The sequence below is a fragment of the Salmo salar genome, chromosome 04, assembly GCF_965601325.2.
Source record: "Salmo salar chromosome 04, fSalSal1, whole genome shotgun sequence".
Lineage (NCBI taxonomy): Eukaryota > Metazoa > Chordata > Actinopteri > Salmoniformes > Salmonidae > Salmo > Salmo salar.
This window is the reverse complement of record NC_138294.1, coordinates 72,186,274-72,200,099: the sequence shown is the minus strand read 5'-3', so window position 1 is coordinate 72,200,099 and position 13,826 is coordinate 72,186,274. Positions and strand designations below refer to the sequence as shown.

Sequence of the window (13,826 nt, the reverse complement as noted above, 5' to 3'; positions counted from 1 at the left end):
TAGAATTAGTTATTTTAAGATCTGTGGGCATTTATGCAGTGTTACAATAATTGAAGATTGTGGTACTGAATTCTACATGTTTATATAATGCATACTGTACATTGAACATAGGAAAGAAGCCACCCCAAAAAATATCTACAGCAGCCACTGGTCTTTAGTCTTAGTTTATTATTTATTTCCATGGAACAGAACAGAAGAAATTCCACTGTATCAGAACCACATGTGTATACACATACAAGTGATTTAAATTGGATAATTCATAAACTGGATATTCGTGCATTTCTTTTTTTATGAATACATACTTTCTAATCAAATGATAAACACCATATTGACTGTTTCCTTTTAAATAAGGTACATTTCAAACTTTTCAACCATATATCAAACCAAATATCATAACTAAGACATCTGGAGCATATGTCCTTGTGAGTCAGCAACTTCAGTGAGGGCAAATATCTGAAATTACATTTATGGGATGCGTTGTTTTTGTAAGATAAACCTTTCTGCTGCTGCAGATGTCCTTACTCCTGATAGCCCTCTGTCTTCATGTCATTGAGACCAAGGTCTTCATTCTGCTCAAATGTCCTGGTGTACTTCTCAGTTGTCATCTCTGGGTCTGGGTCAGGGGCATAGACATTCTGCAGACAAACACGACAAATCAATTCATTACAAATTAAACAACAGAGGAGACGATGCGTTTGAACCTCAGACATCTGTGAAAGAAGAGTGTCTTTTACCTGGAGATAGCTGTTCCCTGCAGGGTCGTCGAGAACAATGTGCACGTCCATTTCTCCCGCCATGATCTACAGTATTTTTTTGAAGAGGTGTTTTAAAAAGTGCCACTCAGCCTCCATTGCACTTTGAGATACAACAGTTTCAGCATGGGTGCCAGACTGTTCTGCATTCAAAAACTCTACTTTGTTGCCCAGCCAAACATGTGAAAGTATTCTTCTCACATACAGCATATGTGACATTTTTGCATGAGCTTTTGTTTAGTCTAAATATCATGTCATACTAACAGTTGTTTGATGATTCACAATAAGTGAATAAATGCACCCTAGTTAAAATATACAACTAAGGTCCAAATATACATTAAAAATGTACAAAAGCATATTTACATGGTAGTTATAGTGCATTTACAGTGCAGATACACAGTGTTAGTATTTATGACTGTTATACCAGATGGTAACATTCACAATAAACTCTCAATGGAGACATTGGATCTTTAAAAAAAAAAATTCTAGAGTGAGACTATTAGCCAAAGAGTTATTTGGAGTTAGTTCACAAATTGAATGCAAATAAATACGTAAAAACATTCCATGGGTAAATACTTTGGGACGTGTAATTACACTAAGGTATTATATGTAAAGTGAGACCAAAACTAGCTCCAAACAAAACAGTGATATTCAATGATTTTATGACTCTAACCTTGTCAATCTTATCGCCAAAAAGTTTCAGTTTCTCTGTTCGATCTGAAGTGGAGCTGTCTCCACAAGTGAATGGATTTTTGGAAACAATCTGGAGGAAAACAGTGGTGGTGGATGAAAACATTAATATAATATAGCTCGAGTGAAAGAGACCATAGAACTGGGGTGCACAATTTAAATCCTTGAGGATGGCAGTCCTGCTGGTTTTGGTTTCTCCCTAGTATTTAACTAATCAATGAATGTCCATGATTGGCCACAACCTGGCTTCACATGTCTAAATTAGGACTGGAGTTGTGCACAGCTTCCTTCCAATTACAGTACAGCCATGGCAAAGGTATCCAAGCCAACAGTGATTCCCAGGCGCAGAGTCCATGGACTAGAAGTAACAAAACCAGCATTAAAACATATACATCTATCCACTGGAGTTCAATCCCTGTGTGCACCCTTCCTACTGCATCTCCCCTTCATCCCCCCTCTACTTCTCAACAGTGTGCTCACCAGATCTTTGATGTCTTTGAGGAGTCCCTCCAAGGTGGTGAATTTGCCACCGACAGCTGCCATACCCAACTCAAACTCCAGCTCAGGTATGAGGATGCTACATGTCTCCGACTGCACAAACACAAACCGGCACAACATGGTTGAGTCAACTCCATCCTGATTCAGGAATAGCATTGCTCTCCTGTGAAAAAGTTGTGATCCATTACTGACATGAATTGATTATGAAAAGACCCAAACTCTTAAGACAGGACAACAAATACCTGAGCCACCTCAATCATGACAGTATTTATATTATGAGCTCCATTTGGCATGGGTGCTATGAACTTTCTGCCATGCAACGGTAGCCTAAGTACCAGTCTGTGCTATCATGCCAACTCGTCACTCATTGTCACGCCAAACATTGTTTGGCTTGACAATGGTAGTAATGAGTTGGCAAAAGCATAAACAGACCTGGGACCAGGTTAATAAAAATGCTACAGTAAAAGAACTAGTGAATGCCAGATAAAGTACAAAGAGGGGGCTACCTTGAGAAGATCTCTGGACATGTCAGACACGTCAGTGAGGTGAAGAGTTATCTTGGTGCCCAGCTCTTCTGTGGCTCCACCAGATTTCACCTTAACCACAGATTAGATGGTCAAATTGGAATGCATTCATATTAAGATATTTGCAATATCTGTGAATATGCCTTGAAAATAAATACATGTGCCAAGAAAAAAATAAGAGGATACTTACTTCGTTGGTTCGATGTCCACAGTCATCACAGTTTGTTGCCATGATAATGACTTCTTTGAAATGGGGGATTTCTGAGGAATTGTAAAAGAGGATACCTAAACCTTACAAAATGAAACATTCTACACTGGGCCTCCCAAGTGGCGCAGTGGTCTAAGGCACTGGATTGCAGTGCTTGAGGCATCACTACAGACCCAGGTTCCAGGCTGTGTCACAACCAGCAGTGACCAGGGCGGCATACAATTGGCCCAATAACCCACAATTGGGTTAGAGGAGGGTTTGGCCGGGGGGGGGGCAGGCCGACTTCGGTCGTCAGTTGAACAGTGTTTCGTCCCGCACATTGGTGTGGCTGGCTTCCGGGTTGAGTGGGCGGGTATTAAGAGCGGTTTGGAGGACGCAGGACTCGACCGTCGCCTCTCCCGAGTCCGTTGGGGAGCTGCAGTGATGAGAGACAAGGTCGTAATTGGATATCACGAAAAAAAGGGCTAAAAAAAGTAAATGAACATTCTACGCCATCCTTATCATAGGACACTACTAGCAGTGATGTAGCGGTAAAAAAAATATATATACATTTTTTTTTTTAAATGGTGGGTAAATGCTGATTGCCATTCGTGGCTATACTTTCAATGCATTTTCCTGCAAAAGGAGAGGAATGGTTGTGCAAAATAAAAAAAGGTAAATGGCATTTACGTGCCTTAACCTTACACTACACCACTGCTGGGGACAACCAAACAGACTGGAAAGGATACGGACAAGCTTCATGTTTGTCGAGGCTGGGGCATTGCACTCTGGACAGTTTGTATTAAACGTCAACACCTGAGGGAGAAATAAGGTATATTACTCAAGGGTCAATTATTGAGGAAAAACTCCAACTTGTGTTGCAAAATGTCTGGAAATCCCACCTCATTTCTCATACAGTCAATGTCATTACTGGGCTTTTCCTCCTCGTCTTCAGCCTAAGCAACAACAAAAAAAGCGACATTTTAAGTCACATACTGGTGAACATGGGTGAACATGGGTCAAATTATAAATGTATTCCGTCTTGATTTTTTGTACCCTATGAGGATTCCACACGCATTAGCACAAGACATCGTGATGACAGCATCGGAGGCATTGCCTTTTCTAAAACAGATATGTCCCCTTACAGGAGAGTTGTGATGTGTCAAATCAAACCACGCGCCTTTATTCCTAATTGGGCGTCCTGTTGGGGTGTTCTCTTGTAGTGGCTGACTGAGAGAGCCTCATCTTTCTGCGGAGCAAAGGGGTTCTCCACAAAACTGTTCCCAGATGGATCATCAATGACCTAAAATGTTATTGCCAGAAACATTCAATTCCATGTAACTTTAATCTTATACATAGATGAGGCTGGGTAATAAAATTGGACTTACCAGTGTGAATCCACCTTCTTTCAAATTCTTCAATTTATCAATGAACTCATCAATCTTTACAGCAACTTCTGGTGCAGTTGCCTTCAAGAGTTAACATGATTTTAGTCAACAAGAAGTGAAGTACATATGGCATTTGGTATGATCAAAGTAAACAAAGCGTATACATTTCTTAGTTGTTGGTCTTGCTCCAACCCTTCGACTGCACGGTCTATGAGGCCTTCGATGGTAGAGAGTGCTGGGGAGCAAGAGGAACAGTTAATGGCTTGAATGGGATTGAGGCACATGTGGATACTGTACATCTACATGCAAAAGTGTTCTTCTAAGTAAACAAAGCTTCACTTAATACAACAGTTGGATTAATTTAGTCGAGTTTAGCCTACAACACTCCTGCCTTTGGCAAATATGTGTATAAATAAATTATTAAAATGATCCCAGTAAAAAAAAAAAGCTAAGAGGAATCTCAGCAGTAAAAGCCAGTATATTGGATGAACAGAGTGGCAATGTCCTAGATCTGGGACCAGGATAGCAATTATCAGGCTGACAAAATATCAGTGGCAACATGACAGTGGCATGTATGCATGAAGAGTGAATATTGTTTTCCAAATCAATAAAAACTGAGTGTACTTACAGCCCTTCTGAGTGTATGGGGGGATTTCAAAATCCAGTTCTGGGATTCTGGTGGTTGCACTGTCTGCTTTGACAACTTCTCTATTCATATCCTACAAAATGAGATGACATAACAGACTAAATATCTAATACAAGATACAAATAAAATAATACAAGTTAGATATTGTTTTCTTTCTAAGCTAGCTATATAATGAAAAAGATGTGCTGAAGCTAGTCTGGTCCTAGGTTCTCAAGAGAAGCATTGACGTCGGCCCAGCCAATGTGTACAACAGTCCCGGCGGTGTGTTCTGTCTAAACGTTAACAATACTGTTTAGACAGAGGGTCAGGAGGGACTGTTGTACACATTAGCCGTGCCGGCGGTTTTGCATAGGAAACCTTTGGAACTTTACTTTCATATCGTCGGGAAAGAATTTTCAAAAAACTAAAAAGGTAAAGTCACTATACATGGCAGGTAGCCAGCCTAATGGTTAGAGCACGTGTCAAACTCATTCCAGAGGGCCGAGTGTCTGCAGGTTCACACTCCTTCACACTCCTATACATGGCAGGTAGCCAGCCTAATGGTTAGAGCACGTGTCAAACTCATTCCAGAGGGCCGAGTGTCTGCAGGTTCACACTCCTTCACACTCCTATACATGGCAGGTAGCCAGCCTAATGGTTAGAGCACGTGTCAAACTCATTCCAGAGGGCCGAGTGTCTGCAGGTTCACACTCCTTCACACTCCTATACATGGCAGGTAGCCAGCCTAATGGTTAGAGCACGTGTCAAACTCATTCCAGAGGGCCGAGTGTCTGCAGGTTCACACTCCTTCACACTCCTATACATGGCAAGTAGCCAGCCTAATGGTTAGAGCACGTGTCAAACTCATTCCAGAGGGTCGAGTGTCTGCAGGTTCACACTCCTTCCTTGTACTTGAATAATTAAGGTCACTAATTAGTAAAACTTCCCCTCAGTTGGTTGTCTAGATCTTAATTGAAAGGAAAACCCCACTGACACTATGCCCTCCATGGAATGAGAGGCCCCTGGATTAGAGCCTTGGGCCAGTAACAGAAAGCTTGATGGTTTGAATCCCCAAGCCGACAAGTTAAAAAGGCTGTTCTTGATTTTAACAGAATCCCACATGGCAATATTTCCAATACTGTTGCACAGTTTTTCCATTACAACACCAGTGTGTTGCCAGTGATTATGTTAATGTTTGCTCTAGTGTTATATTTTGGGAAGTGTTTCCATCACGGAGTGTGACACTAAAGATGTGTGAAGAGCACAATCAACCTCTGCGTCAACAGTTGCTTCCTGAGAAGGTGTTAACCCATGTTCATAGTTAGCCATTGTTATGTAAGTGAAAGCTGAAAAGCACTAGTGACTATGCCTTGGCCCCAAGTCAGAGTAGGTCCACTGAGGCCATGGCCCTGTTGACATGAAGCCGGGCCATGGAGGTGGAAACAAAAGTCCGAGGCTTTGGTAAATCAGTGGAAATTCGCCACACCTTTTCTCCAAGCACATGTGTAAAGGAAGGACGCTAGAAAAGTGTTAATACAATCAGCTGCAACTGTTTCAACAGTAAGTGTATATTTCACATTTGTAAAATTATTTTGATGTGATAATAAAGTATTCGTGCATCAAAGCTGGGACCGAGACACTGAAAAACAGCTTCTATCTCAATGCCAGCAGACTGTTAAACAGCCATCACTAGCTGGCTACCACCCAGTAACTCAACCCTGCACCTTAGAGGCTGCTGCCCCATGTACATAGAATCCCTGGGCACTTTAATAATGGAACACTAGTCACTTTAATAATGTTTACATTCTGCTTTGCTCATCTCATATGTATTCTATGGTATTATAGTCAATGCCACTGACATTGCTCATCCTAATATATTTCTTAATTCCATTATTTTACTTTTAGATGTGTGTATTGTTAGATACTACTGCACTGTTGGAGCTAGGAACACAAGCATTTCACTATACCCACATCATCTGCTAAATGTGTGTGTGTGACCAATACAATTTGATTCAACTGAAATTGATTCTCAATTGTGATGTCAGATGGTGTATGAGGCTGTTTTGGCTGCCAGAGCTAGTTAACCTCTGAACATCATGTCTTGGATGGTAACGGAGTAGGCTAGCCCACAATCCTTAAACTCATCTGGGCTAGCCTAGTCCTGGATCTGTTTCTGCTCTTGCCAATGTTTCAAGTTTCATTAGTCCTATGTACAGGATACGCATGGTATACATCGTCCAACAAAACATTTACTTGCAGGTTCCTTCTTGACAATGCCAACTCCATTGCTGTTTTGCCATGACAATGAGTGGCATGATACAAACAGACTGGCACTCAGGCTGGCTACATCTCATAGCCTACGCAGTTACTTATCAGTGGTTCAGCATATGCCTGGGAAAGGAACCGCATCCTACTTAGACTACCTGTTTTGACTTGACTTTGAGTGTGTAGGCGATGCCTTGATCCTGTATGCGACCAGCTGATTGGATTTCAGTGTTCGACCAGCTGCAGTTGGGACAGGTGAAAGAACTGATGATAACTTCTTTGAAGAAAGGAATCTTCGTAAGAAGAATACGTGTCATTCCCTACAAAAATGGAGAGAACACAACATGTTGGATGAGTCAATCATACAGCGATACAGACAAGTCCATACGTTCAATTAACTGGTCAGTGTGTTAGCTAGCTATTTACTTACATTTTGGTAACAATTCATGCACAGACTCTCAATTTCGGTGGGTTGATTGTCTTCGTCATTATCAGCACTGATCTCCTTGAAAACACTACCGCCAGTGCCACGGACATTTTCCTCTGCTATGACTGACATTATTTCACTTCAAGAAATTTTTGATAAACAAACTGTTCGTTTGCATATGCCGCCCGCTGTTTCTGGAACTTTCTACTATCTACATCTGAAGGTGCAGTCCAAAATACACGTTTTCATGTCTGCGTTGTATCCTTATCCCGGAAATAGACGTCAAATTAGTCTTCTTCTGTGGTGGAAATGTCACATGTTTTGTGCGCATGCGTAATACCACATGAAAGCGTCACCTCATTTATTTTTATATATATATTTTTTCTTTTCAATTTCAAATGTGGTACAAAAATCTATACATCCTTCTTAAAAATGTTAATACAAAACATCACAAACAGATAAACACAAAATCAAAAATACAAACAGGGTTTTTACATTTAAATACATGTGAAAAGCTTAACAGTATCAACAGATTTCATTACCTTCTTATTCTTAAACAACATACTATTCAAGTTAGCAAAGTAATAATTTACCTTTACAGATATTAAATATGATGTTTTTTTTAAATATATTTTTTTTATTTCAGCTATTTCAGCCACACCTGTTGCTGACAGGTGCATAAAATGGAGCACACAGCCATGCAATCTCCATAGACAAACATTAGCAGCAGAATGGCCTTCCTGAAGAGCTCAGTGACTTCAACGTGGCATCATCATAGGATGCCACCTTTCCAACAAGTCAGTTCATCAAATTTCTGCCCTGCTAGAGCTGCCCTGGTCAACTGTAAGTGCTGTTATTGTGAAGGGGAAACATCTAGGAGCAACAACGGCTCAGACACCAAGTGGTAGGCCACACAAGCTCACAGAATGGGACTGCCAAGTGCTGAAGCACATAGCGTGTAAAAATCGTCTGTCCTCAGTTGCAACACTCACTACCGAGTTCCAAACTGCCTCTGGAAGCAACGTCAGCACAATAAGTGTTCATCAGGAGCTTCATGAAATGGGTTTCCATGGCCGAGCAGCCACACACAAGCCTAAGATCACCATGCGCAAAGCAAAGCGTCGGCTGGAGCGGTGTAAAGCTCGCTGCCATTGGACTCTGGAGCAGTGGGAACGCGTTCGCTGGAGTGATGAATCATGTTTCACCATCTGGCAATCCGATGGATGAATCTGGGTTTGGCGGATGCCAGGAGAACGCTACCTGCCCCAATGTATAGTGCCAACTGTATAGCTTGGTGGAGGAGGAATAATGGTATGGAGCTGTTTTTCATGGTTCGGACTAGGCCCCTTCGTTCCAGTGAAGGGAAATCATAACGCTACAGCATACAATGACGTTCCAGATGATGCTTCCAACTTTGTGGCAACAGTTTTGGAAAGACCCTTTCCTGTTTCAGCATGACAATACCCCCGTGCACAAAGAGGTGACCATACAGAAATGATTTGTCGAGATCGGAGATGTGGAAGAACTTGACTGGCCTGCACAGAGCCTTGACCTCAACCCCATTACACATTTGAGATTAACTGGAACGCCGACTGCAAGCCAGGCCTAATCGCCCAGCATCAGTGCCTGACCACACTAATGCTCTTGTCGCTGAATGGAAGCAAGTCCCCGCAGAAATGTTCCAACATCGAGTGGAAATCCTTCCCAGAATAGTGGAGGCTGTTATAGGAGCAAAGGGGGGACCAACTCCATATTAATACCCATACTTTTGGAATGAGATGTTTGACAAGCAGGTGTCCACATACTTTTGGTCATGTAGTGTACATTTACAAATATTTTTGTTGGAGGGTTAACATCTGAGTTATTTGAAAGAATGTTTCTCTCACTTTGTTAGTGAGCACATTATTTGTATGATAGAGTCCTTACCTATGGCCAATTTACAACACATTGCAAGTTCCACCTGAATTTGGCTATTGGAACAATGCTGTCATCAAAAGTTAGTCTGTGTACCAGTCTGTACCAGTCTATCTTTCCACTACTTGTTACTCCTTGTCATGCTAAACAATGACACAGAGTAGAAGGAGTTGAATGTTTGCTGAACAGACTGGTACCCAGGCTAATAAAAGCTTTCCTAATGAATTAATTTAAACAAATTAATGAACAAATGAGACACCGTTAATTACCATGGTCAAATTTACAAGTGATATCTCTGTACTGACCAATTTGTTTCAAAAGGATTAGATCACCATATGTTATTGCTTTTTATAAATTGGGTGATTCGAGCCCTGAATGCTGATGGGCTGACAGCCGTGGTATATCAGATCGTATACCAAAGGTATGACAAAACATTTATTTTTACTCATCTAATTACGCCGGTAACCAGTTTATAATAGCAATAAGGCACCTCAGGGGTTTGTGGTATATGGCCAATGTACCACGGCTAAGGGCTGTGTCCAGGCACTTAGCGATGCGTGGTGCGTAAGAACAGCCCTTAACCGTGGTATATTGGCCATATAGCACAAAAATATTGTAGACTGAATATTCACAGTTAAAATGAAGACTTGTTCCCTTTTAAAAATGTGTTAAGCCTTTTCTTTTTTGGAGCTTGGTTCTTTCTTATATTGGCCATATACCACACCCCCTCTTGTCTTATTGCTTAAACACACTATTTCATATTCCTTTGGTGAAACTGGGAACTCACACATTCTTAAAATTGTGCTTATACACCGTCTGAGTTGAGTAGCTAGCCCACATCACATCTTTTACTTTGTGAGGTTTATTTTTCCATATAAAATTAAACAGTGTCTTATCTAATTGGGAGCAAATATATTTGGGACTGTTGAGACAAGATAACACATACGAGGCTCTAGACATGCCTTCAGCCGTAGTCATCAAACCTCTTCCTTGAATAGACTAATCTTTGCCTAACTTGAACTTATTTTTAACAGCTGGGTAAAATGGGGAAAGACCTTGTAAATTATCCAGTGGCTATTTTATTAATTGTTCAGCAGTCTTATGGCTTGGGGGTAGAAGCTGTTGAGGAGCCTCTTGGTCCTAGACTTGTAGCTCCGGTACCTCTTGCCGTGAGGTAGCAGAGAAAACAGTCTATAACTTGGGTGACTGGAGTCTCTGACAATTTTATGGGCTTTCCTCTGACACCGCTGATTGTACAGGTCCTAGATGGCAGAAAACTTGGCCCCAGTGATGTACTGGGCCGTACGCACTACCCTCTGTAGCGCCTTACTGTCAGATGCCGAGCAGTTTCCATACCAGGCGGTGATGAAACCGGTCAGGATGCTCTCGAAGGTGCAGCTGTAGAACTTTTTGAGAATCTGAGGACCCATAAATGGTTAAATCTGATTTATTTTCCCTCAAGGGATTTTTAGACTGCTATTCGGCATATCTTGTTGCTTGCTAGCTACTCTGTTGACAGTTTGACAAGAATATGTGGTAGCTAGCTAGCTTGTTAATTGTTTTCAAACAAATGAGTGTATGTGCTAGAAAGATATACAGCTACCCATCTAGCTTGTTGACTGCTGTGGCTAGCCAAAAAGGACTTGTTTTGAAAGTTGGCTCATCTTATCCTTTGAGGCTGTAAAAGTGTTCTTACCCTATGATTTTGAACATTCAAAGCAACTGGAAGGCATGGCAGGCATTGTTGTCACCTTAGCATGCTACATAACTTCTGAGTGATAGGAAGCACAAGCCCACCACCAATCAACCTACACCACTGCACACACACACCTGTCATTACTATGACAACTAGAGCTGCCTTGTCAGCAAATGACTGCTGTCTGAACACACACACATTCGATTTGGTCACTTGTAACTTGCTGTTTGGACAGTCAGTAGTTTACATGCCAAGCGCATGTAGAGGACCCCACGCACAACCTTGCCCAAAGTTTTGAGCTGCTGCTCTCCTGAAGGAGATATAAGGTCCCACTTCTGAGCAAGAATAGGAGCAGGGCAAGTTTGTATGAGTTCCCTCTGTTAAAAGCCTGATTTACATTTACATTTTAGTCATTTAGCAGACGCTCTTATCCAGAGCGACTTACAGTAGTGAATGCATACATTTCATACATTTAATTTAATGCATTTTTTTTTTGTACTGATGGCTGCCGGAATGAAACGTGCCCTGCTCCTATTCTTGCTGAACAGTGGGACCTTATGTCTCCTTCCAGAGGGCAGCAGCTCAAAACATTGAGCAAGATTGTGCGTGGGTTCCTTGTGATGAACTTGGCCTCGTCCCTTAATTGCCCATCTATCATAGAGGTCCTGAAGCCCCCTGCACTGTAGGCCACAGAACTTGGACCCCAGGTTCACAGTCCTCCTGAGGATGACCTTTTTTTGATACTAACAGCCCATTTTACCAGGCTAGGAAACAGAAAGTCAGCACACTCTCTATATGGCAGGTGTGGTAGTTGGAGAGTATCCGGTGTTGACATTCAGTTGTCTTTGTTGGCATTTTTTATTGATGTGTTGTCCATGATGATTCCCAGGTACTTAAAACTCCCCACTCTCTCTACCTATTAACTATCCAGAATAATTTCCGACCCTATGCTTGCTTATAGTTGTACTGGGGTCACTCAGGCTTCCTGTTTAGATTAAGACGCCGTGGAGCCTTGGAAAACGTACCTCAATCCAGAGAAATGCGTTGTACTCCGAATTGTACCAACTGTTACAACAAGAAGATTGAACGACTGCTAATCCTATGGTTATTTTGCAAACAACTTTCCACAACTTTCTGGGAATGGTGCAACTTAAGGAACTTGACCATTTAAATTTTTATTTTCTTGGTATTTCATTCCTTTAACAGAATGTTTCGTAAGAGTTCAAATATTTCATTTTTGTTCTAGGAACGTTGTCCAACTGGTTTGACATTAGGAATGTTCTCAAATAGTAAATAGAAAGTTAAGAAACAACGTTTTTTGTGGTAATTTCAGTACTTCAGCATAAAGTTTCCTACAGGTTTCTTCATGGTTCTATTTAAAGTCATGTTTCAAATTGCACAGAGAACGTTAAGAAAACGTTCAATAAATAAAACATGTAACGTTCTGAGAACGTTCTAAGAATGTTATTTAAATACATATACATTCCGTTCTCAGCATTAACAAAACTCTCTCCATTCTTTATCTTGTTTAGGTGTGTTGGCTGCACCCACTAATTGGCCACACTTGATCTTAATGAGTGCTTGTTTCCTTTGAAATGGGGTGTTTGAATAGATTAAAATGAACTGCTTTGTATGCATAAAAAAAAGATGGCACGCTAGCTCCATGGGTAGAGAACAGAAGATTAGAGGTTTGAATCTCACTAATCCCGTGTAACAATTAAAAAATAAATGTGTTTGCATGATTAATGCATAAAGAAATGAACTTCCATGTATCCTATTTGTGCTTGGAATTTAAAAAGGTTAACCCAAAAAAGGTTAACCCAAAGTAAACTAGCATTGTTATTATTAAAAGTATTATTGAAACATTCAGTGAAAGTTTAAAGGAAGTTATTAAAAAGCTCCAAATAACCTATAATAATAAAACCTCACAGGAAAACTTTCAGGGAACCATAGTAAAACGTTCACAGAACCTCCCTGCAACCTAAAAATGTACTTTCCCAGAACAGGCAAAATTTTCACTTCCATTCTCAGAACATTTAAAAAAAACGTTATGTTTTGTTACCCAACAACTTTATCATAAACGATCGCATTTTCATGAATTTAATCATATAATTGTAAGGCCCATTCAAAAGATTAGCGGACATGACCCAGAAGTAAAGCGGAAGCTGAAGCCACTTTCACAGGGTACTGCCACATTCAAGACATCTCGGAAACTCTGAAATTTCCGACTTGGAAACTCATTGTAGAAAGATGAGGTCAGAGTTTTCCACTGGGAAAGTATCCGAATCAAGCAAATTTGAATTTGGAGGTTCCGAGTGTACGAGTTGTCTTTGCATTTATGCAAAGATGGTGGATAAATGAAGATGTGTTACTTAGGCCGTTTACCATTAAAAAGAAATGGTCACCGTTTCGGTTTGCTTAAGGGGTGGCTCTCCCATAGACACCAATGCAATAGCCGCTAGGTCTGGTTTGCTTATGCCGCATTCATGACGTGCTATTGGAAACTCTGAATGTAAGTAATTTGCGTAGAGCTTCCTATTGGATGATGCTGATACTTCCTACGTGGGAAACCCAGGGATCATCTTTCTACAATGAGTTAGCAAGTCGAACATTTACGAGTTTCCTAGTTCCGACTAGCACGTGAACGCGGCATGTGCATGTGTCCATTGACAGTATATGAACTAGTGTATGAACACCCCCAAAAATTAGTGGGATGTCTTGCTTCCTCTTCAGTCTTTGGTATATCTAGAAATATGGTGCATTTAGAAAGTATTCAGACCCCTTGACTTTTTCCACATTTTGTTAAGTTACAGCCTTATTCTAACATGGATTACATCATTTTCCCCCCTCATCAATCTCC

General features: G+C 41.0%; 1 protein-coding gene across 3 annotated transcripts; it reads right to left on the bottom strand.

Annotated features, from left to right (window-relative positions):
- Nucleotides 1-148: 148 nt before the first annotated feature.
- On the bottom strand, nucleotides 149-7,655 carry LOC100195904 (zinc finger protein ZPR1). 3 transcript variants are annotated; one of them, XM_014197594.3, is made up of 14 exons: nucleotides 7,360-7,652; nucleotides 7,088-7,249; nucleotides 4,668-4,758; nucleotides 4,204-4,274; nucleotides 4,040-4,120; nucleotides 3,832-3,954; nucleotides 3,554-3,607; nucleotides 3,401-3,467; nucleotides 2,655-2,725; nucleotides 2,447-2,536; nucleotides 1,923-2,033; nucleotides 1,426-1,515; nucleotides 735-800; nucleotides 149-635 (listed from the first exon to the last, which is right to left on the bottom strand). In XM_014197594.3, the coding sequence occupies exons 1-14, from the start codon at nucleotides 7,486-7,488 to the stop codon at nucleotides 519-521; spliced, it is 1,323 nt and encodes a 440-aa protein (XP_014053069.1). In that variant the 5' UTR covers nucleotides 7,489-7,652; the 3' UTR covers nucleotides 149-518. The 3 variants fall into 3 exon arrangements, with proteins under 3 accessions (XP_014053069.1, XP_014053070.1, XP_014053071.1); XM_014197595.3 differs by lacking the exon at nucleotides 1,426-1,515 and having other exon boundaries at nucleotides 7,360-7,653; XM_014197596.3 differs by lacking the exons at nucleotides 149-635; nucleotides 735-800; nucleotides 1,426-1,515 and adding an exon at nucleotides 1,516-1,800 and having other exon boundaries at nucleotides 7,360-7,655.
- Nucleotides 7,656-13,826: the final 6,171 nt, after the last annotated feature.